The sequence below is a fragment of the Chrysemys picta genome, chromosome 4 (assembly GCF_011386835.1).
Source record: "Chrysemys picta bellii isolate R12L10 chromosome 4, ASM1138683v2, whole genome shotgun sequence".
Classification (NCBI taxonomy): Eukaryota; Metazoa; Chordata; order Testudines; family Emydidae; genus Chrysemys; species Chrysemys picta.
The window spans coordinates 31,039,053-31,064,600 of NC_088794.1; the positions used below are offsets into that span (position 1 = coordinate 31,039,053).

The 25,548-nt window shown below is 49.0% G+C and overlaps 1 protein-coding gene across 5 annotated transcripts in view; it reads right to left on the reverse strand.

The window, feature by feature from the left end:
* The window catches only part of EPS8L2 (EPS8 signaling adaptor L2), a 139,059-nt gene that overhangs the window by 27,146 nt on the left and 86,365 nt on the right, over positions 1 to 25,548 (reverse strand). For all 5 annotated transcript variants that reach the window (XM_005290613.5, XM_008174910.4, XM_065591931.1 and 2 more), the window contains 4 exons: positions 11,994 to 12,155; positions 10,769 to 10,918; positions 9,238 to 9,317; positions 5,780 to 5,925 (listed from right to left, as the gene is read on the reverse strand). In XM_005290613.5, coding sequence (XP_005290670.2) covers positions 5,780 to 5,925; positions 9,238 to 9,317; positions 10,769 to 10,918; positions 11,994 to 12,155 — 538 coding nt within the window. The remainder of the gene's footprint in view (positions 1 to 5,779; positions 5,926 to 9,237; positions 9,318 to 10,768; positions 10,919 to 11,993; positions 12,156 to 25,548) is intronic.

The following is a 25,548-nucleotide window of genomic DNA, read 5'->3' on the forward strand; positions in this document are numbered from 1 at the left end:
TGCCATAGGAGTTCAGACAGCTGCACAGAATATATAATACGGGAGCACTGGGAGATTGTTTTGGCAGAGAACCACAAAAACTGCCTGCATATCATCCCTAATTGAGGGGATTAAGTGACTAGTTTGGACAGGTGTTCTAGAGAAAGCACTGAATAATGTCTTAATGGTGAACTGACTCAGTGAGGCATCTACATTCAAGATATTGTACTGTCCCACTGATACATGTTGGATTCCATTTTATCTGGACACGGTCCCTGAACTTAAGCAGTGCCAGCCCTGTTGATTTAGTGGACAGATTTAGAGAATTCCATAAAGCATTTGGAATGTACTGTGAAGAGCAGAGGTAAGGCTGTGTTGGTCTTGGCCATTTTATGATAAAGATGTGCAGCAGAAGTGTTGCCTATGAAAAATATAGGAGGATTAACTCTAAAATGTCCAATGCGTCTCCGATACTAAGTGGGCCCCAGGGTGTTACTGTAAAGCAAATAATAAACAAGAGTGTTCAGTGGGAGACCTAGTAGTGCATTGTCTAGTGTCTGTACACCACGGTCCTTGAGTGGATAGAATGGCAGACCTGCTCAAGTGTGACTATCTTGCCCTCTAGTGGCTGCAGCCTGTGTTGTGTAAAACCCTAATAACAGCTGGTAAAGCTTCTGCTTCAGCTGAAGGGGCCAGAGCTTGTATTTTTGGAGAAGGTGCACAGTTCTATCCTCATCTATGAAGGTAGGATAAGATATACACTTGACTACGCTGTGTGATGTAGCTGAACTGTAATCCAGAGAGGCCATGGAACAGTCCCATCTAACCATGAACATGAAGGGGTAGGTTAGCAGGGAGAGTTCAGACACAGCTGTGCTTGTGGCTGGGGACGGGATACCAAGCTTCTTAGTGAAGTTGGTATTAGAAAAATAGTAAAGGAAGCAATTTGTGGAACCAGAAACAAAATGCCACTAAGTGCCCTTCAGATCCTGCTAATGGGACTACATCATAGACATTATTAGTTGGAGGGGTGGGGAAACCAGAGAGACCAGTTTCATGCCAAGTATGCAATGAATGATAGAAAAATCTTCCTTGGCATTTTTGAAGTCCCATTGAGATATCTCATTGAAAGAGACTGTCCCGGAAGAGGTCAGTTGCCAACATATTCCAAAGTCTTGTCTTTGCAATCTGTGGCCAATGCCAACTATTTAGGATTTTGAGCCGTGCCCTCTTTGCACGTGGCAGTCTGCCAGGATGCATGTTTGCCAGTTTGTAATGAGCTAGTGATCTCTACTGTTTAAGGACCCATTGATGTCACTGATCTCTGCATGGGCAGACTACTGCACCCGCTGACTTAATCCACCTGCATACAGCTCTTTGCAGGATTGAGGCCTATGTCTTCACAATGGTCTATCCAGCTAGTCACGTAGCTGAGGATTACATCTGGGAAGCGAAGGGGACATAGCTGGCTGGAGTCACATTACCGCAATGAAGTCAGCTAGATGAGAAATGTAGCATAATAAAAGACTATGTCTTGGGCCTATCATTGTGCTCCTTGGAGTGGAAGATGGATCAGGCGGGTGGTTTGGAGGGTGAATGACAACCTCTGTTTAAGCTATAGCTTGGATGGTATTTTCTGGTCTTGTGCTGCTTGGTTTCTTTTAATGGCAGTGCCCGTGCTATGGAACAGCAGCAATAGGTCATTTGAATTTTCAGCTCCAGTTTGCTCATGTGTATACGGCCTTGGTTTTGAATCCTGAACAGAGTGCTCTCTGTGATGACAGTACTGCTATGAAATGTAACAGCAGCATGATGTACAGTTACTGCTCCTGGGGCTACATTTGTAAGTTCTATATTTCTGTGCCTATCTTGGGGCACTAACACCAGCTACATCATCCAAGTGTGTAATTTACATATTTGATCTGAGAGAGCTGGAAAAAATACACCATGATAGCTTAGGGTCATAGAAATGACAGCTGGAAAAGACCTACTAGATTACCATGTAATGGAGATAGTAATGCTTTCTTTTTCTGTCTTGTCTATTTTGATTGTAAAGCTCTCTGGGGCAGGTACTGTCTCTTAGTGAGTGTTTATACAGCATCTGCCACAATGAGACTCTGATATTGATTAAAGCCATTAGGTACTGCAGTAATACAAGTAATAAATATTATTTTCCTTTTTATCCTGGAGACATTTCTGAATCCAGGAACAAGACATTCTAAATCCAGTATGTACAGTGTGTACATCAGTTGCTTAAAAAAATAATCGAATTTCTATCGTCTAATCCAAGCTGCTTATTATTTTCATTATGCAAAGCTGATTCTAAAATAGTGTTTCTTTACACAGAAGAACAGATCAGCTGTTTGTCCTCTACTATCCATCCTTGGGAAAGAGTATTTCCTCTACTCAGGACATTGATAAATTGGAGAATTGGTCAATGATGAAATTCAATAAAGACAAGTACAAAGTACTACACTTACGGTATGTCTACACTACCCGCCGGATTGGCAGGCAGCGATCGATCCAGCGGGGGTCGATTTATCACAATAAATTGACCCCTGAGCACTCTCCCGTCGACTCCTGTACTCCACCACCGCGAGAGTCGACAGGGGAGCGGCAGCAGTCGACTCACCGTGTAGGTCTAAATACGTCGACTTCAGCTACGTTATTCACGTAACCGAAGTTGCGTAAGTTAGATCGATTTCCCCTCCACCCCCCGTGTAGACTAGGCCTTAGGAAGAAAAAGTCAAATGCTGAGTTACAAAATGGGGAATAACTGTCTAAGTAGTATTGCAGAAAGGATTTGGGAGATATAGTGGATCACAGATTGACTATGAGTCAATAATGTGATGCAGTTGTGAAAATGGCAAATATCATGCTGGGGTGTCCAAAAAGGAGTGTCAGATATAAGACATGGGAGGTAATTGTCCTGCTCTACTTGCTATGTCCAGTTTTGGGCGCCAAACTTTAGAAAGATGTGGACAAATTGGAGAGAGTCCAGAGGAGAGCAACAAAAATGATAAAAGATTTAGAAAACCTGACCTATGAGGAAAGGCTAAAAATACAGGGTATATTTAGTCTTCAGAAAAGAAGTCTGGGAAAAGAACCCTCAGGCTGTTATAAAAAGGACAATGATAGATTGTTCTCTATGTCCTCTGAAGGTAGGATAAGAAGTAATCGTCTTAGTCTGCAGCAAGGGAGATTTAGGTTAGGTATTAGGAAAAACCTAACTATAAGGATAGTTAAGTACTGGAATAGGCTTTCAAGGGAGGTTGTGGAATCCCCGTCATTGGGGTTTTTAAGAACAGGTTAGAAAAACACCTGTGAAGGTTGGACTAGTTTTACTTGGTTCTGTCTCAGCACATAGGGGGATGGACTGTCTGACCTCTAAAGGTCCCTTCCAGCCCTACATTTCTACGATTCTATGTGCAGTAAAAGCTTTGTTATCCGGCATGTTGGGGGTGCCAGTAAATCAAAAATTCCGGTTAACTAAGAGGGAGGGAATTTGGATGCAGGAGGGTGCTCAGGGCCAGGGTTTGGGGCACGGGGCACACGTTCTGGGAGGGAGTTTGGGTACGGCAAGGGGGTTCAGGGCTGGGAGTTAGGGTGCGGGAGGTGGCACGGGCTCTGGGAGGGAGTTTGGATGTGGAAGAGAGCTCGGGGCAGAGGGTTGGGGCACAGGAAGGGTTTTGGGGTGCCAGATCCGGGCGACACTCACCTCAGGCGGCTCCCTGCAAGTGGCAACATGTCCCTGCTGCTGCTAGGCGGAGGTGCAGCCAGGCGGCTCTGTGCGCTGCCTCTGCCTGCAGGAGCCGCCTCCAGCCAATGGGAGCTGCAGAGCCAGTGCATGGGATGGGGCAGGGGCAGCGCACGGAGCCCCCATGGCCCTTCCTCTGTCTACGAGCAGCAAGGACATGTCACCACTTCCAGGGAGCCACGTGAAGCCAAGTAGGGAGCCTGCTGGCCCCACTCCAATCAGACTTTTAACGGCTCAGTCAGCGATGCTGACTGGAGCCACCAGGGTCCCTTTTCGATCAGGCGTTCAGGTCAAAAACCTGACACCTGGCAACCCCATTGAAGATCAGAAATACTGGTTTATAGAGCTTGCCGGATAGCACAGCTTTTACTGTATTTGGAGCTTCGTGTTGTACCCTGGTTACATTGGCTTTTCTTGAGTCTAGCAAAAGAGCAGCAAACCTCATAGTGTTTAGCAACTCATGTGGCTGCAATAAAGGCATGTAAAATCTGTTGGGCATTTTACCCCACCCGTGCTTTTTCAAAGAAAGAAATTGGGAACTTCTTTCTTGGAGGAAAAATAAACGTCTTTCTGATCAAAGTGAAACAAAATATCAGGACTAACGAAGGAAGGCTGGTCTTGTGTTTAAGGCACTAGCCTGGTACTTAGGAGACCTTAGTTCTATCCCCGGCTCTGCTGCAGACCCCCTGTAGGATCTTGGGCCAGTCACTTAGTCTCTCTGGGTGAAATCCTGGCTCCACTGAGTCTTTAATGGGGCCAGGAATTCAGTTCCTGATCTTCTACTTGTCTGTTGTATCCCTTTTGTCTTGTCTCTTTACATTGTAAAGTCATTAGGGCAAGGACTGTCCCTTACTATGTGTTTGCACACTGCCTAGTGGGGCCCTCATCTCTGTTGGGACCTCTAGGTGCTACCATAATACCAGGGCTGGCTTTAGGCTGATTCAGCCGATTCCGCTGAATCGGGCCCCGCGCCTAAGAGGGCCCCGCAGCTGTCCACCCCGCCCCCAGCTCACTTCCCCCACCTCCCCTCCCCTGAACGCTCCACCCCCTGCTCCTCCCCCTCCCCTGCTTCCCACGAATCAAATGTTCTTGTTTTCAGACTTCCCGCGCAGGGGCAGGTGGCAGCAGGTAAGCTGGGGGGAGGCGCGGCCCAGTCCGGCCCCGGCCGAGCGGCTCCCTCCGGCCCCGGCAGCTCTGGCTCCGGCTCAGCTCGGACCCTGGGGCGCCGGCCCCGGTTCCGGCCGAGCGCACCAGCCCGGCCCCACAGCTCCGGCCCCGGCCAAGCAGCCCCGGCCTGAGTGGCTCCGGGTCGGGTTGGCTTGGCTCAGGCCACGGGGCGCCGACCCCGGTTCTGGCCGAGTGTGTCGCCCCGGCCCTGCGGCTCTGGCCCAGCCCTGGCGCCGGCTGAGCACCCCCGGCCCAAGCAACTCCGGCCCGGGTCGGCTCGGGCCACGGGGAGCCGGCCCCGATTCCGGCCGAGCGCACCGGCCCGGGCCCGCAGCACTGGCCCGGGCCCCGGCAGAGTGCGCCGGCCCGCACCCGGCCCAGTGCCGGCCAAGCACCCCCGGCCCCGGCGGCTCTGGCCTGGACCCAAGCCCCGTGACCCCGGCGGGAGCGGGGCCCGATTCCTGGGGGCGGGGCTTGCCAGCATCAAGCCCCACCCCCAGGAATCGGGCCCCGCTCTTGCTAAAGCCAGCCCTGCATAATACAAATGATAATCAAATGATCTCAAAAACAGCTTCCAAGCCTTTGATTCATTGAGCCCACTTACACTGCTCAGGTTACCAGTTGCTATCCTGGCAGGTAGAAATATGCACAATTGGTTGCATTTTTGAAATGCATAAACAAAGGGTGTTTGTTTTCCAGTTCTACGGAGACCACTTTGCAACTCCGTGAAATGACATTTGCTTTCTCGTGTTATGACGACATCAGACCCAAAATGGGTTCAGGGCAGTTCCAGAGGTCCAGGATGGGAGTCAGCCTGCATGACTGTTTGCATTAGTCACACATTCATATTACAGAGCCATTGAAGGACTCCAGTACCTGGTTCATTATGCTCTGGTGGGGGAGCCACCCGGTTCCTGTGGTTCATTGGTGAGCCTCGCATCTCGTGCTGGATAGGGATAGGAGCTGGCCCTGTAGGCGGTGGGAGTATAGACTGTCGCTGCTTTATTTTCTCCTGGTTTACTCTGCAGGGTAAAGAACACAAAAGCAATTAATCTTTTCCTGTTCTCAAGAGAGTGCCCAGTTGGAGTAGGGAAGGGAAACTCAGTCTGTGCTATTTTGTTTTGGCTGAAATTCACCCTTGTGCAATGTCGCACCAGTAGATAGGCCATCGGCAGTGAGGATCAAACCTGATATGTCTGGATCTTAACACATGAGTCTCTCGCTACTGCTTGAGCTAAAAGACCCACTCTCTTAGGCCTGGTCTACACTGGGGGGAGGGGAGGAGAATCGATCTAAGTTACACAACTTCAGCCATGTGAATAACGTAGCTGAAGTCGATGTACTTAGATTGACTTACTGTGGTGTCTTCACCGCGGTGAGTCGACTGCTGCTGCTCCCCCATCGACTCTGCCTGCGCCTCTCGCGGCGGTGGAGTACAGGAGTCGATGGGAGAGCACTCGGGGGTTGATTTATCGTGTCTAGGCTAGACATGATAAATCAACCCCCACTGGATCGATTGCTGCCTGCCGATCTGGTGGGTAGTGTAGACATACCCTTAGTCAAGGCTGTAGCAGGTCCTTCAACCTCATCTGTGACCCAGCCATCACTAGAGGGAGACAGAGCACCACACTGAGTGGTGTGGGTTAATCTGGCCTGCCCTCTGCACCAGATATATGCAGCTCTTTCAGGATTTGAGAAACACTAACCATCTCAGTACAAAGCATTTTGCTGACACACATCGCTTCCCATTTTAATTAGCATTTGGAGTTTGCAATATAACAACATAAAAAAAGAACACATTGCCATGTGCATTTCTGGTAAGTTTCTATGAGTAAAAAAATATTAGATGTTAACTGATTACACTGAATTCCCTCCTGTTTGGTCTATAGCAGTGGTTCTCATCCGGGGTACATGTACCCCTGGGAGTACGCAGAGGTCTTCCAGGGATACATCAACTCATCTAGATATTTGCCTAGTTTTACAACAAGCTACATAAAAAGCACTAGGGAAGTCAGTACAAACTAGAATTTCATACAGACAACACCTTGTTTATACTGCTCTATATACTACACCAGGGGTCAGCAACCTTCCAGAAGTGGTGTGCCGAGTCTTCATTTATTCACTCTAATTTAAGATTTCGCGTGCCAGTAATACATTTTAATATTTTTAGAAGGTCTCTTTCTATAAGTCTATAATATATAATTAAACTATTGTTGTATGTAAAGTAAATAAGGTTTGTAAAATGTTTAAAAAGCTTCATTTTAATTTAAATTTAAATGCAGAGCCCCCCGGACCGGTGACCAGGACCCGGGCAGTGTGAGTGCCACTGAAAATCAGCTCGTGTGCTGCCTTCGGCACGCATGCCATAGGTTGCCTACCCCCGTACTACACACTGAAATGTAAGTGGAATATAAATATTGTCAATTATTTATTTTATAATTATGGTAAAAATGAGAAAGTAAGCAATTTGTCTGGAATAGTGTGCTGTGACACTTTTTTGTATTTCTATGTCTGATTTGGTAAGCAAGTAGTTTTTAAATGAGGTGAAACTTGGGGGTAGGCAAGACCAATCAAACTCCTGAAAGGGGTACAGTAGTCTAGAAAGGTTAAGAGCCACTGGTCTATAGGGTTCATACTTTCAGAAAAGGCTGACTGATATTGGTGTAGGGCATAGGCAGTTTCAGCTGGTGTCTTGAAGCAGCAGAATATTTTATGATGCTAGTGGGATTCCTTGTGTGGAGCGGAGAATGAACTAGAACCCCTATTGTATCACAGCAGCCAGAATATCACTTGTGATTCACCAAAGAGTATTGCTGTAAAAGTTACCAAATGGCATTTGGACAGAAGGTAACGGAACCCCGGAGAAACAAGAACATTTATCTATTAAAGTGCCTGCAGTTCCCATTTCCAGACAGCGAAAAGAGGAATAAACTTTGAGTGAAGAAATTCAGATCCTTTGTAAATTGCAGTGGAACTGAACCAGCTTACACCAGGTCTGACTTTAGCCTTTAACCTGTGTCCTCCCAAATATTTTAATTGTAGATGGACCTAAAGCAGAGCATCTAATTCAAAGCCCTTTGAGGTGTGTGTGTGTTTTTTTTTTTAATGCAGGTATGTGATAAACCTGAATTGCTGGATTTGAACCTCTCCTTTTAGTCTAATTTCTGGGTTAGATCCAAAACCAGGAGGGGGCCTATTTTCCTGCTCTTATTCAGATGTGACGAAATCTCCCAAGAATAGTGTGCAAGATTTCACTGCCAACAAACTCCAGCTCTCATTTGGCCTGGAACCCTAATCTCTAATCCCAGCCTGACCTTAACCTGTCTCTGGCAGGGCCGCCCAGAGGATTCAGGGGGCCTGGGGCAAAGCAATTTCAGGGGCCCCTTCCATAAAAAAAAGTTGCAATACTATAGTAAAATGTATTTGGAAATGTAAAAAATAACCAGTGAAATACATTCTAAAATTAATTGTTAATTTGAAAATACACAAAATACATTATTTAAAAACATTAAATGCTTTAATGGTATGTATACATTTGCAATTACATAATGGGCTGTCGCTGGGTGATGGTGATGGTTGGTGCCAATGGGCTATCATTGCCTGGGTGTGGCGCTGCTGTTGCCCAGGGCTGGGTGGGGAGCTGGGCTCTAGGTTGGGGGGTGCCCGGCCTAGAGGGACTGGGCTCAGAGCTGGGGGTCAGGGCTGTGGGGGGTGCCCGGCTCAGAGGGGCTTGGCTCAGAGCTGGGGGTCAGGGCTGTGAGGGGATGGGATCGGGGGGTGCCCGGCTCAGAGGGAGTGGGCTCGGAGCTGGGGGTCAGGGCTGGGGGGGGGGGGGGATGGGGTAGGAGGGTGCCTGGCTCAGAGGGGCTGGGCTCGGAGCTGGGGGTCAGGGCTGTGGGGGGGATGGGGTGGAGTCATGCCCGACTCAGAGGGGCTTACCCCCACCTCCCCCCTCTCCCAGAACCTCAGCGCACTGCGTCCAGGAGTGGCCCTGGACAGCGCTGCAGCGGCGTGGCTCTAGCGGGACCTCAGCTCCCCCAGCTCGGCCGGAGCTCACAGCCCCGCTCCCTTACCATGTGGCTCCGAGCGGGGAGGAGCTCAGGCTGCTCCTGGACGCGGCGCGCTGAGGCGCAGGGGGATGGGGGAAGGTGGAGGCGGGGGGGAGCCTCCGACATTGTCGTGGGGGCCCCTGCGGAGCCCCTCTGGGCGCCTCTGGGCGGCCCGGTCTCTGGATTCAAACTGATCCAGGACAGCCTTGTCTGCCTTTGTGTTCTGTTTTCTATGTAGCCGATGAGAGCAGGGGACATTTGTTCCCATCTGTCTGCAGCACTTACTTGAGCGTCTGCGGCCGTATCTTCTTTCCCTGCTTGTGATCGGCGAGTGCACTTTCTATGTCCTCGTGGACCATCTCCGCCTCAAACATAAAACAGTGATCTCATAAAGGCTTTGCTTTGAATAAACTGGAGGATGTAGGTGGCATGATGGGGAAATAGCTGGCTGAGAATGTCATTGGCTACGTGCTCATATTGCATTGCAAGTCAACTCAGCACTTGGCAGTTTCACTGTGTAGTGCTTTCCCTGCCTCTGAGCAGCCAGTGTGAATACTGGTGCAGGTGAAAGGATCCAGTTCTCAAGCAGGAGGACTAGTTTCAAGTGACTAGCTATGAAGCAGCAGGATTTGGGCAGTCTTGGACATCGTATGTCCTAGGATTTCAGAAGGGAAGTGCCGGGCCGGCGGCTCGGGGTCCGGAGGCAAGGGGGGCTGCCCGAAGCCGGTAGCGCTGGCTCAGGCAGCTTGGCTCTTAAACAGAGCCAAAGTCTGAGAGGGGAGGAGCAGAGCAGCCGCGGGAGGGGAAGTGCCCGGAAGGTATTTTTCCCGGACATGTTCGGCTTTTTGGCAATTCCCTCCGGACGGGGGTTTGATTGCCGAAAAGCCGGACATGTCCGGGAAAAACCGGACGTATGGTAACCCTATTTCAGCCACTGGTGTCTGTGCAAACTGCTAGGGTAGTTACGTGCTTACGCTGGTGATTTGCACCTTTGATTTGGAATTGGGATACAAATCGTATTGCCCTAGGGTAAACTGAGCTTACACTAGGGGTTTGTATTAGTAAGGCACTGCTGCTGCTCATTGGCAGCTGCAGTCTCAGTGGGGCTGAAATCTCAGCATAGATAAGGAGAGAGCTTCCTGGCTGTACTCCTGACTGTGTGCCTGATGACAAAGCTACACAACCGCATACTGGCTCTCTGGAAGAGGGAGAGATAGGATTGCAAGAGGCAACTGAGGGTCCAAAATGGACCGGGGTGCAGGGAAAACCTCTCCCAGTAATTCCAGATATATTGACATAATTCTCCTGCGTTCCAGTTGCACTGACTTCAGTGGATCTGCACCAATTTACACTGCTATGACTGAGAAGGGGATCTCCAGCAGCAGTAAATGACAGGCCAGGCATTGCAGTTAAGGCAGGCAGAATGCTCTCCAGTCCTACCAGCTAAAAGGAGTGATGGGAAGCATTGCTGCTGTAATTTGTACTCTGATGAAATGTCTCTGCTCTTAGTCTGTTAGACAGGGTGGAATGAAAGGCAATGATCAGTACAAACTACCCTTGCATGACAACATTCATTGCTCTGCACACTCTGCACCCTTACTTGAGCCAGCTTAGGATAAGCTCATGCAGACTGTGCGTCTGTGCATCCAGTCTGCATTCGCTCCCGTACATGGAGGCTTGCACCGTCATTTGCACACCGTTCTGGTTTGGTTTTTTCTCTTGACGTGCCCAAGCAGGGGGAAGGTTTGAAAATCTAGCCCCAAGCAGCAGTGACTTCTCCCACCCAGAGCTCCTCTCGCTTTCCCTCCCTGCTCACCTCCACCTCGTCGCAGTTGAAGAAGTGGATATCGGGCTTGTGCTGCTCGGAGTCCTGGCACACCAGCAGGAGGATGGAGGTGTAGCGCATCTGATTCAGCACGGTTTGGCAGAGCTGGACCGTCGGCAGGGGAAATTCCTCCAGCTCGTCCTGTAAGCCAACGGGCAGGGCATCATGCAAATGGGAGTGGTGTTAAAATAACGCCTCGCCATCCCCGGCATTGCCTCACGCAGTCACTGATGCAGGGAAGAGGAGACCTCACAGGGCAGGTGCCTCCCGGCAGTCCATGTCCCCGCAGTTCTGTGTCTGATACTGAAGACAGTTCTGTCAGTGTTTGGGGAAGACGAATGAGCCTGGGAACTAGGGACCAACTAGGAGGAGGTGGAGTTTCCCACCTTGCTTTCTGGGGATGGGGTACCAGAGCACAGGCTGCTTCTTGGACTTGCAACACAGAACATTGATATTGGTGCTACAGAGGTCACCCCGTTGCTGTGCTCCACCTTCAGCAGTGAACTAGCAGTGTTGGGCTTGCGTTAACACAGGCAAACGGGGTGGGTTGGGAGCTCCGAGAGGAAGGATGCTGTTGTGGTTAAGGCACCGGACAGGACTCAGGACAGATAGGCTCTATTCTTGGCTTTGCCACACGCTCCCTGGGTAACCTTGGGCAAGTGTGTCCATGCCTCAGTTCCCTGTTATTAAATTGGGGATAATGAGACTTTCCTCCCACGCTTTGGCTTGGCTATTTAGCTTGTACACCCTTTGGGGCAGGAAGTGTGTGTGTGTGTGTGTGTGCATTCACATGCACACTAGGGCATCATTCTCGGTGGGGGCTCCTAGAGCTACAGAAATACAAATCATTAACAATGATGAATTCCACCCAAACCGTTTTGTGGACTCCTAACTGGACACATCAGTCTCCATTAGCCTATCACTTCCACCGAGGTCTGACTTATCATTCACCCATGAGCGTAGCAGCAAGGAGCTGAGAGTTTGATTAATTAGTTCAGTCCCACCTTGCTGTGCACTCAAACTCTAGAGGAACCCTTCTGTCCTATAGGTTAAAATCAGCCAGCCCTTTTGCGGTTTTTTGTATCAATTCTTCCCAGTTTAGTAGCCCCAGAAAAGCATGTTACCCCTCCCCAGCCAGCTGGAAAGTGGCATACTTTTGAATGCAGTCTATTGCCCGTTTTGCATCTTGCCATGGAGGAGAAAGCTCCCGACCTACCTGTGACTCGCAGTCTAGGAGTCGGATGGACTTGTCATTCACTTGCAACAGCATCTCCTGGGCCCAGATCTTCTCTTTAGAGTTGAGCTGCATCAGTTTCCTGATGGCGTCGTCCACTGTCACAATGGCTTCACTCTTATCCATGATGAATGTGGCTAAGTGCTGCGGGGGCAGCGGGGAGAACACACACAGGCTAATAAGAGTGAGGGTGACCTCAAGTCAGCTTAGCTCTGCAGAGCTGTTAATGAGCCATGTCTGTCCTACACCCGCTCACTATAGCACTTTGTCCCCCTTCAGTAGGGGCTGGGCTGCATAGAGAAGTCGATGAGCCTGCTACGGTCTTGGCTAAGAAGCGGATGGTTTTTTAGCTCAGGCAGTAGAGACTTATGTGCTAAGATCCAGAGGTTTCAGGTTCAATCCTGGTTACTGACAACCCAGCGGGGCACTGTGTTACACACACTTCGGAGGGTGCACGCTCACATAGGCTGCAGGAGAGATTTACAGTATATCTTGTAAATTTAAGTTTGGGCTAGATTATGTAGACTCCTCACAGCCTGCAGCAATTCACATGAGAAACAGTCACATGGTGCTGTCAGGTGACTGCCTGTTCTGTATTATGAACCATCATTATGTCAGTGCCAGTACCTACTGGATTCCTGAGGAAAGCGTTGACACATGATAGGATTTCACAGCACAGAAAGGGCATGTCTACATGGGAACGCTCCGGAAAAGTTACGCCACATTAATTGAAGGCTGTAATGTAAAGTTAAAGCATACGTTCAGTTAATTTGACTTAACTTTTTTGAGTGTCCCCATGTAGGCATGCCCTAAATTCCATCACTTGCAGATTTAGCAGGACATGTTTTAACTCTAGCAACTAAGGTGCCAATCCAGCAAAGCACTTAAGCACGTGTTTCGCTTTAAGTACGTGACTAGTCACATTGTTTTCCTGGACTGCTCATGTGCTCAATGTTCAGCTCGTGCTTAAGTGCTCTGCTGGATTAGGTAGGGTTACCATTCGTCCGGATTTACCCGGACATGTCCTCCTTTTGTGTGCTAAAAATAGCGTCCGGGGGGAATTTGTAAAGCACTCACAATGTCCGGGATTTCCCCCTCCCCCGGCACAGCAGAGCGAGCGGCTGGGAGGGCTGCAGGAAAGTCCCGGGCTGGACTCCGGAGCAGCTTCCTCCTCCCACCCCCCCCTCCCTGCATTCTGAGCCGGCCGGCAGCTCCTCCTGCAGCCCGCTCCGGCAACCCTGTGCAGGGCCAGGGACCGGGTTTTGTGTTGTGCAGGGGAGCTCAGCCATGTGTCCGGCTGGCACAGAGCCCAACACCCTGTTCTGAGCAGCAGGGTAAGGGGGGGCAGGAGAAGGGACAGGGAGGTTCTGGAGGGGGCAGTCAAGAAACGGGGGGGGCTTTTGGAGGGCAGTGGAGAAAGTTTTGGGCAGTCAGGGTACAGGTAGGGGGTAGGGTCCTGGGGGGCAGTTGGGGGGGGTCTTAGGAGGGGGCAGTTAGGGGACAAGGAACAGGGAGTCTTAGGTAGGGGGTGGGGTTCTGGAGGGCAGTTAGGAGCAGGGGTCCCAGGAGGGGGCAGTCAGGGGACAAGGAGCAGGGGGGTGGGGGGCTGGGAGTTCTGGGGGGAGCTGTCAGGGGGCAGGAGTGGGGAGAGGGATCGGAGCAGTCAGGGGACAGGGAGCAGAGGGGTTTAGATGGGTTGCGAGTTCTGGGGGGGGCTGTCGGGGCAGGAGTGCGGAGAGGGATCGGAGCAATCAGGGGACAGGGAGCAGAGGGGTTTAGATGGGTTGGGAGTTCTGGGGGGGGCTGTCAGGGGGCAGGAGTGCGGAGAGGGATCGGAGCAGTCAGGGGACAGGGAGCGGAGGGGTTTAGATGGGTTGGGAGTTCTGGGGGGGGGCTGTCAGGGGGTGGGGAGTGGTTGGATGGGGCGTGGGAGTCCCAGGGGTCTGTCTGGGGGTGGGGGTGTGGATAAGGGTTGGGGCAGTCAGGGGACAAGAGGCAAGGAGGCTTAGATAGGGAGTGGAGTCCCGGGGGCAGTTAGGGGCAGGGGTCCCAGGAGGGGGCAGTCAGGGGACAAGGAACGGGGGGAGGGTTGGGGGTTCTGGGGGGGCGGGAAGTGGGAGGGGCAGGGGCGGGGCTAGGGCGGGGCTTCTCCCGTCCTCTTTTTTGCTTGTTGAAATATGGTAACCCTAGATTAGGTCTGAAATCATTTCCCCAGACTAAACACGTTCAGCGTTTCCTCTCTTTGTATAAAGAATGAGGACCACGAAAGCTTCTGCCCAAATAAATTTGTTAGTCTCTAAAGTGCCACAAGGACTCCTCGTTCTTTTTGCTGATACAGACTAACACGGCTACCACTCTGAAACCTCTCTTTGTATAGTAGATCTCACAGGAGGAAATTTGCCCCGGGCAGAGGGTCCACACAGGGGCTATGTAGACACCATTTAAATCCCACAGGGTTTAAATGGGATTAAAGTGATGTGTAAGCTCTGTCTGGGCAGTCTGTCCGGGGTCAGTCCCACTCACACTGCAGCTATACCACAAAGCTCTCTACACTGCAAAACTACCCAGCATATAGGGCAGCCTTTAACCTGACTCCTAACTCTACTCCAGCCTGCTAAATCACCTCCTATACCATGGAACCAAAATGACACCATATGCAGTGGCATGACTCTTCCTTGACTTCTGAGACCTTAATGGAAACTGGCATCTCGGGTTACAATAGGGGTTTTTGTAAAGGGTCGGGGGAGCTTCTGCAGGATTTAGAGTGTTCCTTACTGCTCCATTTTGGGAAGGAGGGAAGCCCCAAGTGCAAGGGTCTTGTTGGACTTATCCTGCAGCACACTCCTGCTTTCCTGTATGCCCCAACTCAGAATTCCATTGCATTCCTCTGCTCTCCCATGTTCCTTAGCAAAAATGCAACCGCATTCTATGGTAGTGGCCCAGACACTGCAGTAACGCTATAGTTATTCTGGTGCTTTAGATCATGAAAGTGGGCCGTGACTTCCAATGCACTCTGTAGTACCTATTTATATAAAAGGTCTCAGAACCTGCCAGATTCTGTGTCCCAGCTTAGCTAAAGAAAAGGAATTCTCCTTGTTTTCATATCCTCCTATCCTCACCGCCCCCCCCCCCCCGAGGGTTAGAGCCAGCATATCCTGGTCCTAAGAAGACAGCTTCTGTTGGAGCCTGTGGTGGAGGATTGATGCGTGTTTGAGGCATAGTCTCTCTCTGCTCCACTGAGCAGACTCAGGCACAACAGAAAGCTTGGCCTGTATTCCTGCACTGAATGTTACAATGTAACCATGGGTTAGCCCTGCCTGTTGTTGTGGCTTTTATTCCTTGATCACTATTTAGCATGGCAAAAGAGGGACAAAACAGGATTTTGATACAGTGAATACTACTGAAGTAATTCTAACACAAAGCACTAGAAACCAAACAAATTCATGTGAGGAAACTCATGTCTACACTGCAAGTGAAGGTGTGATGGTAGCATGCGTAAGCATACCCATGTTAGCTTTAATCTAGCCAGCATGGGTTACAGTAGTAGTGTAGATATGGTTGCATGGACTAGCAACCAGAGTGCAAGTCTTTCAGGTACCATGGGTATGTACTCTGGTTGTTAGCCCATGCAGAAGATTATGCCAGCATATCTATGCTTCTATTGTTATTTGTCCTAGCTAGATCAAAGCTAGCATGGGTATGCCACCCATACTACAATCACGTCTTTGTAGTGTAGACAGAGACTAGGGGCAGGTCTACACTACAGCCGGGATCGACACTCTGAGATCGATCCACTGGCGGTCATTTTAGAGGGTCTAGTGAAGACCTGCCAAATCGACTGCAGATAGCTCTCCAGTCAGCCCTGTACTCTACCCCGATGAGAAGAGTAAGGTAAGTCGACAGGAGATTTTCTCCTGTAGACCCCGCGGTAACTTGACCTAAGGTACGTTGACTCCAGCTACGTTATTCACGTAGCTGGAGTTGCGTAGCGTAGGTCGACTTACTGCGGTAGTGTAGACATAGCCTAAGAGGCGAGGTTAGCTAAGAAAATTGACAACTCCCACACCATGTTGCCAAAAAGGCACAAGGTGTTCTGGGGGCAAAAATAGGATTGGGACGGGGGAGATGACCATTGTGAGGGATGGACTGTTAGGTTTGCAACAATGGCATTGTGGGAGAGTCATTAGAATTCAAAGCGGAGAGAATTCTAAGGCAGAAGATGCTGGATGAGGACTTGACTCTCTCTCCTAACATTCCTTCTCCTTTTTCCTGGGTAAATAGTAGGACAAATAGGAAAACCAGAGTGTTTGGAACTATCCAGCATTTTTTGAAACTATTTGTTTGATGTCAGCCATAAACTCCTCCTTATGATATGAAGATGGATCTATTCTTGTCCAAACCCTACGAGGGACTAAATGCTTCATGAGAGTCAACATTTTGGGGGATTTGGAAACCATCAATGACATTTCAAAACTTTTTAAAAAAACGGAAATATTTTTTCACAAGTTTCGTAAATCAAAAAATGTGGTGTAACTGTTTGTTTTGTTTTTTACCCAACCAACTCTTCTGTGGGTGAACAGTGAGAACTGAGCGTGGTCAGCACCTGGCAGAATCTGTCCCTAACTCAGGGGAAAGCATGAGACACCAAAAATAAACAGAGGGCTGTATGTAACATTCATAAACCTGACTGAAGCAGGATTAGAAATACAGCTCAGCTCACTCTGTGGCTAAATGTCTTCTGCCCCTCCTGCCCACCATGAAGAGTTTGGAAAAATGGGACCTTCTGTATTGGCAGAAAAATCTGTAGCTTTCCCCAGTGCTGAGACATTTAAACCAAATGTCACTGCACCATGGTCATCGTTAGAACATTATTATCATGGGTTGGGGAGGGCTGGGTTGCCAGTCTAAGGTCAAGGTGACAGAATAAGTAGAAGACTGAGGAGAAAAACACATTGTAGAGCGGAACAGATTTATATCCATGCCTCTCATGAAAAAGCAGAAGTTCCCTCACTTGGACTGGAATTATTGGAAAACACTACACAATATTATCTGGTAACTATGGAATTAATTTGTGTGACTGCTCCATTTCCTCCAGCCAAACAACATTTAGCTCAGGAGTTTTCCAATATTCTCTGTGTTGCACTTACACCTTATCTGCTCATGAAACGTCTGTACATGACCCTGGATTCTGTTTTCTAGGCCTGTGCATAGCATCCTCTATTGTTCATCAATCACGTAGCACAGAATAAAGTTTACCAAGAGGGGGATTGTGTGTATCAGGGGCAAGACTGCCCCTCAGTAGCATTGGCATCGTAGGTATATAATTCTTGCTCCCTCCCTCCCATCCCTCTGGGCTCCCATTCCAGCTACCCCTATAGAGGCAGTATCCAGTGTAGCAATTCCAACCGGCTAGTCGTGAAGACTCCATGCTTTGTCACAATACCTCCTAGATATGGCGTTCTGAACCATAAATTTTTAACCCCAAGCTGTGTGTGAACTGGTCCAGGGTGGGGCACAATCCCCCTCCCTTTCTTTTTGGCTCAATGGGAGGGGAATCATGAATGTATTTATTTATTTTTAATAACATGGAGTCACAGTATGGAAAAAGGTGAGACTGACTGCCCTCTAGGCAGCCACTTATACTGCTTATAAAGCTGGCCTTACACAGGGGATTGATGAAGGAATACAGAGCTCTTCACCTCCAGGTCACCCCTTCGTACCAAGGTAACTCTTCTATGTATACAGGTAGTTGGAATGAGAGTGAGAGGAGGGGGTCACAAGTAATTATCTTGGATGCCAGTGCTGCTGAGGGGCCCCTGATCTGCACAGTTCTCCTTGGTAACCTTGTTCTGAGTAACATTAGCTGATGAACAATGGATTATCCAACTCAAAGGCCTAGAAAATAAAATCCAGTGTCACCTACAGATGCTTCACGAGGAGATAAGGTGTAAGTGTAGCATAGGAAGAGCATTGGGAAACTCCTGGGCTAATGTTGTTTGACTGCAGAGAATGTAGCGGTGACACAAATTAATTCCATAGTTATTGGATAATATTGTCTGGCATTCTGCAGTGATTCCAGTGGAAGCCATGGAACCTTCTGACCTTTCACAAGAGGCATGCAAATAAATCAGAGCTGTAGCTGCAACCTGGTATCACATAAAGAGCTGGAAAAACCAGTAACATTTTTAAAGCAATGGTCTATTTAAGCTGTAAGGGAGAAAAATAGGTTGTCACTGCTGCATAGGCTCCCTGCAGAGCGATGAATCTCACCCTAAGAGAAGACAGTGTGCATTGTTCCTTGCTCTCCTTTTCCCCTGTTCCTTGTCTGTCAGGGGTAGAACGTAAGCTCTTTGGAGCAGACATCATTTCATATTATTATTGCTTGTATTACAGTGGTGGTGAGGGGCCTTAATCAGGGATAAGGAGCCAGTTGGTCCAGGCACTGTACAAAAAGTCCTTACCCCAGAGAGTTCGTAGTCTAGAATTATGATGGAACACCACAGGTGAATAAAATAGACATATAGGGGTGCCTGGGGAGGAGGAGTATGAGCATAATACATAGCAGTCACCACCTGCCTGGCTAGCCATTGTCAGTAGTGTTCTGAAGGCAATGCATCGTGATAGAAGTGAGTCTTAAGGAGGGGTTTGACGGAGGAGAAGATAATAGCTTTGTGGATTTCCCCACCTGGAAGGGGTGGCATGGGAGATGTCACAAAGGTGTCTGAGTGAGAAGTGTACTAATCAGTAATAAAGGCTGGCCTCACTGATCGACTGAGGTGGCTCAGCATGAAACTAAGGTAAGAGATCTGTTGTGTACGGTGTTGCTAAAAGACAAAGGGCTTCAAAAGCGAAGATGAGATGCTTGCGTTGGATACAGAGGAGAAGGAGGAGGAGTCAGCGGGAGGGCTCAAAGGAGGAGGTTCATGTAGTTAGAAGCATGTGCTAGGAAAATCATCCAGGCATCAACATTTTAAATGGATGTGAGAAGGACAAGTTTGTTGCAGATTAGGTCAGAGAGGAAGAGATTAGAGGTGCCAAGGCATGAGAGCCTAGACAAGAGCACTGGTAGTCTGGACAGACAGAAAAGCCCAGATCTTAGAAATGTTATATAGGAAGATGCAGGAAGACTGAGACGCTGCCTGGACGTGTGGATCTAGAGAGGGTCAAGTCGAAGATGAAGCCTGCATGAGTGACTGAAAGGACGGTGGTAGTATACATGGTGAAAGAGCGGGGGGAGAGTTTGGGGAGGACAAGATGAAAAGCTCAGTTTTGGTCATGTTGCATTTAAGTTGAGAGCTAGACATCCATGAGGAGATGTGAGAAAGACAGGCCAAGATGTAGGATTGGATGGAGGGAAGAAAGTGTGTAAAATCCCTAGCACTTAATAGGCGCCCTTTTCAACACCCATCGAAGGAAAGGAAAAGACTCCCATTGACTTCATTGGGCACTGAATCAGGCCTTACATAAATGAAACCATGGCAGGTGCGCTCTGAGCAGCTGTTGCTGAAAGCCATGACTGGCCATGCAGTCAGGTGAGAATTAACACCCTCAGGTGTTTTGTGGAAATTATAAAATGTTGTACCAAATGTTATTTCATAAATTCCATAATATTATCTATATTTATGTTACTGAGGTGACAAAACTGAATTCCGAACAGTGAATTGCACTGTTTTGCAGTCACTGCCTGGAATTCTAATCAGCTCTATGGCGTTCATCGACCTGTTTTACAGTCTTCATAAATTCCTCTGCTATTTGCTGTTGATTATATAAATATTTATAGGGGTCATAGTTGCTCACATGACTGTCATAGCATGCATTGGTAGATTAACGCGCCCCCCCCCCCCAATCATTCAGTCTTTTCTAGATACTGGACCAATTATTTTTTTAAGCTTCTGGGGAAGGGGGAAGTTTGCTACTGTCTTGTATGTATCTAATTTTAAGAAATCTTGAAAGCCTAAAAGCAAAATGTAATATCTTTCACCCCTACAGTGAGTCAGATCCAATATATATACTGTAGGAATGGACCATGATTGCAATTTAGTAACAAGAGTTTTTTATCAGCATACAAATCGCTGTTATGCATATAAAAGGCCAACTCACTTTTTTATGAAAACACACGCACCTTGTGACAATAAAACATATTTGCTCTGATCAGCGTTCAAGGTGGGGCCTCACAGATGGGTGGCATGAAACATAACTAATGGGGGCTGACGTGTGTGTCACTGTTTAAAGTCCCTTCTCTGTCACCGTGACTTCATTTTGGTACATAACACTGTGGGGCTTCTAATAATAGCTTAAAATAAAAACCAGATTGAAAATATGGCATCTGAGACCTATGAAAAGGGATGTGAAGAAAAATGAACCTTTAGTCATTCAGCTTATGACGTGTAGCATGTGTCTATACAAGTGTGCATATAAAAATGTCAGGCCAGTGGGAAATGAAGCCATTTAAAGGTTTTATTATACTGTCATTCATGACAATATGGACAATACAAAGTTTATACACCTCTGGTGCAGTTATACACCACACTTTTTCTAGAGTAAGGTCTAATTGAAATTGTGGTTTAATATTCTTGTCACGTGTTAGGGACTTTTTCTTAAGTGTAAATCAAGATGCACATCAGTGACCAACAGTAAAAGTGAGGCTCTTAGCCATCAAGTTACTTATTCTGAACTTTAATTATACAAGACAAAAAGGCTCCAATCCAATAGAGCACTTAAGTCGGAGCTTAACTTTAAGCAGCTGAGTAGTCTCGTTGAAATCAATGGGACTGCTCAGGTACCTGCTTAAAGTTAAGCAGGTGCTTAAGTGCTTTGCTGGATCAGGTCTCTACAGCAGAGAGAAGGATATTCCTTTTAGTATATAGGAACCTCTGATAAGTTCTTTCCTATCTCAAAAATCCATCTCCCTATTTTTCCTGCCTCATGCATTTAAAATATATGACAAGTGGCCAACTGGTTTTAGATACCTTTTTATTTCTTGTGGACTGGAAACGGTCCATGGGGATCAACCTGTTTCCTTCTGCACCTGACAACCTCTGGGCAGAAGATGGTCATTACAAACCCAAGCAGGGCTAGATGCTCAATGCCACTTCTGCATCAAGCAGAAGGTGTTGCCCCAGCACAGCAAGAGATGCTTCCTCCACACTGTCTGCTGATTGTGTTGCTTCTGTAATACCATTCCACCTCAGGGAGCTAAGGAGCAAGCACAGACCTTTCACTTGGATCCACACATTCCATGAGAGGCCATTGGCAGCCTGCCCTTGCTTCAGCCTCCAATACCCAATGCAATGTTAATCTGTGGCAGTGATATCTTCTGAAGCAACAGTCTCCCTAGAGTCCCCCTAGAACAGTATTGCTGTGAGGCCTTAGCTACTGAGCACAGCAGAGGAGGGCTGGTCGCCATTCTGCAGACTTTGCAGTCCATGAATCATCAAATGCTGCTGCCTCCTCTAGCTCTTTAGTTCACGTCTATGGTTTTCCTAATTTTCAACAAATTAGAAAATAATTATTTAAAATGCAGCTTGATAGCAGTGAGATGGCTGAACCAAACACACCTGCGTTAGGCTCTCCATGTCCTCTGTCTCAGTGGTTCTCTACCTTTTCCACTCTGATAAGGCCATTTTGCAACAAACATTTTTCAGGATGCTCCCATCCCCTTTTTTGTATAGCCATATAAGGGAGGGTGGCCAGGATCTCCCACAACCTATTAATAGGCTGCAGATAGGGTCATGACCCCGGGCAGAATGCTTTTCCTCCCCAGTACACCCCTTCAAGCAGCCCTTCATAGTGATGGGCAAAGAACAGCAGCGAGGTTGTTATTCTCGTGTTGCCTGTAGATTCTGACCCTCTGCCTAGCAGATTGAGTCGTGGCTAGGTGAAGCTCAGTGGCTGGTGTTCTGCAGAAGGTCAGACTAAATGATCATAATGGTCCCTTTGGGCTTTAAAATCTGACATGAAGGGAGACCAAATCTTGGTGTTATGGAGAAATTGCCTGATGTTCCCAGACAGGATCACCACCAAAATGCTACATTTCAGGGCTCAGCAGAGCAGGGATCGTCTCTCTGATGAGGCTGGCTCCTCTTTTGGAAGTGGAATGTCTGTAACAATGGAAGGTGGGAGCGCTGCTACCTTGCTGTGAAACAGGTTTGGAAATAACTGAGCAGGACACACCAGGGTCAAGCAACAACAGATGGAGAGGGAGCCCCTGTATCTCTCCTGGTGGGAGGTCACACTCAGTGGGGCCCTCTTGTTCTGGCAGATGATTTCAGCAACCACTATAGGACTCTCCATTAATTTATAAGCTTGTGCCAATTAATCAGAGTTTAAAGTCAGGGATCATATGAGGGAGCACAGCTCCCCCTGCTCAGCTTAAAGCAGAGAGCGTGAGGAGCTTTTGCCTTTTCTCTTCTAGGCTTAGGAGAACTCGGCTCTCCCAGAGCTCCCCCTCCTCCTGCCTCTTCACTGGCTGGTGATGTGAGGGAGAATCTGAAGTGGGAGCAGCAGGAGGGGCTGGTGCCTGGCTGGGTAGTTGATGGGTCTCCAAGTCTTTCCCGCCACTAGGCAGAGCAGCAGCAGCCACACCTGGTGGCAGGAGGATTGTCCAGGCTGGGAGGCCCCAGTCTGCCTCCTCCTCATGCCTTGCTGGTTCCCCCTGTGCCCTTGGGGACAAAGAGAGGGGGAGGCAGATCCTGTTTCACTCCGTTCTCCCTCCCCTCGGGGAGCAAGGAAGGGAGACTCTGCTGCTGACTTCCCCTCCCTTAGGCAGAGTGGTCTTGTCAGTTGCCTCTTCCCTCCTGGCACTACAGAGTGGAAAGAGAGGCTGGGAGCACAAGTGTTTCCCCCCACACACACACATACACACACACACACACCCACTCTTTGGCTGGCTCCAGGCCTACTAGGGGACGTGGATTCCTTTCAGCTATGCTGATTCCTTTGTCGCATTCTCTTTCACATGCCATGTCCCATCACATGAGATGACACAACGTCCTCTCATAATATGATGTCAATACCTATGAGCCAAGGCAGGTGAGTTAATATATTTATTGGACCAGTTCCTATAATGCCTCAGCCACCTTGTGTCTCTGATCTCCTGGGACCAACATGGCTACAACAACACTGCAAACCTCAATACCTATGACAATCTACAACCACCACAATGGTTGCACTCCCTTCACCTGTGTGGACCTATTTGAACCACTGGTGCTGTGGCTGTGACTTTCACAGAGGCTTTACTTGGCTTCGGGCTGGCAAGCCAGAGCTGCTGAACCAGCAAGCTCCAAGAGGCCCAGCCTTGGCCTTGACATCAGCCTGCCAGCCAAATGCTGATAGAGTTGTCTTACAGAACTGAGGGTCTCTAGCTAAGCTCAGGGAGATCGAGGTGCTGTGACAGGCCTGGACCTTGGTAACAGGCTACCATGCTAAAACTGCTGAGTTAGTTGCTACAGAGGCCAGTGCTTTGGCATCATCTGGGCAAGCCAGAGAAACTGATCCAGAGAACTTAGTGGTGCATGCTTGGTATTGACCCAGAATGCTATGGCTGTGATGGGGCGTATCAACCCCACACTGGTGACACAGGGGTTAAAAACTGGCTTTGGGCCCAAGAGGCCATGTGGGCATGTGCCCAGGGGAGGGAGACTATAAAAGGAAGCTGCTCAGCTCCGTGTGGGTAAGCTGAGGGGGAGAATAGATGCGTGCTGCAGACTCCTGCTGAGAAGCCACCGGGACTCCAGACCGCTGAGGCTGCGCTCCCTAGCTATGCTGCAGGAAGCCTTTCGACCGCGGGGACTGAAGGAGATGATGCACCGGAGGAGATCCCAGAGACAGTGCAAAGGGTAGGAAGCGACCCAGGGAATGCATTTGGGGATATGGAGCCCTGAGCCCTGTACCAGGGTAACTGGTTTTGAAAGGCCCTAGGTCGGAAGCAGCTGGAGTAGGGTGAGCTGGAGTTCCTCTACCCTCCCCACACTCACCACTAGGCACCCTAGCCGGTAGGGAAAGCAGCCTACTTGGACTCTTGCCATTGGGCGATACAGCCACTGGCTGCAGTGGCTACTGGATCCTTGCCATGAGGCATTACCGCTGCCAGAGAGAGGGAGGCATCTTGAACCCTGGCCATGAGCCCTACTGCCACCAGAGAGAGGGCGGTGCCTTGGGACCCCCCGCTGACCCTTTGACGATGGCTCTTTAGCAGGTAGCCCACAAGGAGGACTCTGCTGTGATGTTAGCTCAGCAAGCTATAGCTGATGAGCTAGTCACCGTGCCGAGAACTTTGCCTTCATATTAGCCCTGTAAGTTAGAGATGCTGGGCCAGTGAGCTGCCAAAGGCTGTTGTCCTGACATCAGCCAAGCAAGTGAACCCTAATTTCACAAACGCGGGAACTTGACATTCTTCCAGCAAGCTAGAGACCGCACCGGGTGTGTCTACACGGCAGCTGGGAGGGTGCTTCCCGGATCAGTTTGAGCCAGCGCACTAAAACTGGTGACGTGGGCAGTGGCTCAGGCGAGCCACGTAAGTACAAGCTTGCCTGACCTACTGGGGACATATTCAGACAGATATAGCTATTTTTAACAAGGTAAAGTGAGGCCCGCGAGGCTTGCTGCCGCTGGCTGTGTAGATGTATCACTAGAGACCTGAGCCTTGACGTTAGCTCAGCAAGTTAGTTGCTACCTCCTGGAGAGCTGTGATGTGTCAGATCAGCAAGCTACAGTTGCTGAGCCAACAACGTCCCAAAGGCCTGGGTCTTGATCTCAGCCCAACGAGGCAGAGGTGATGAGCCCGTAACCCTCTGAGGGTATGTCTATGCAGCGGGAAGGTGTAATTCCCAGCGTGGGTAGACATACACGAGCTAGTTCCGCTTTAGTTAGCACCTAACTATAACTGTGTGTTCGTGATGGCATGGGTGGCAGCTCGGGTTAGCTGCCCACATACATACCCAGAGGGGTCAGGTGGGATTGTACTCAGACAGCTGGACTGAGCCACTGGCCATGCTGCTGTGGCCACTCTGCTATTCTTAGGCATTAGTTTGAGCAGAACATCTTCCTGGGCTGGGAACTGCACCTCCAAGCTGCTGTGTAGATGTGCCCTCGGAGGCCTATGCCTTCACTGCAGAACAGCTAGCTAGAGGTGCTGAACCTGGGAGCTTCTAAAGACTGTTGTCCTGACATCACAAGGCTTTGTGAATTCCGTCAACACCTTGGTGGCTTTGACAACCTCTCTCTCCACAACAGCAAAATGCAAGGGCTACAAATGAGGGATGTACTGATGAATTTACAATGTATGCGCAGCAGTGCAGGATAGGTCAGTATCAAATTATGGCCTCCATTTTGTACTGTGTTGAACAGAAGCCTAAACATGCCCAAAGACAATCTATTGTACTGTTTCCACACAGCTGCCCTGCCATGCCCGTGAAAGCGGATACCTCAATGAAGCACTGAGAGTCACCTGGTGCTATTGACTTTGAATGACTCTCAACTCCTGGCCAACCCCCATGGAATAATGTCCTTTTCTACACAGCTGTGTCAAGCATGACTG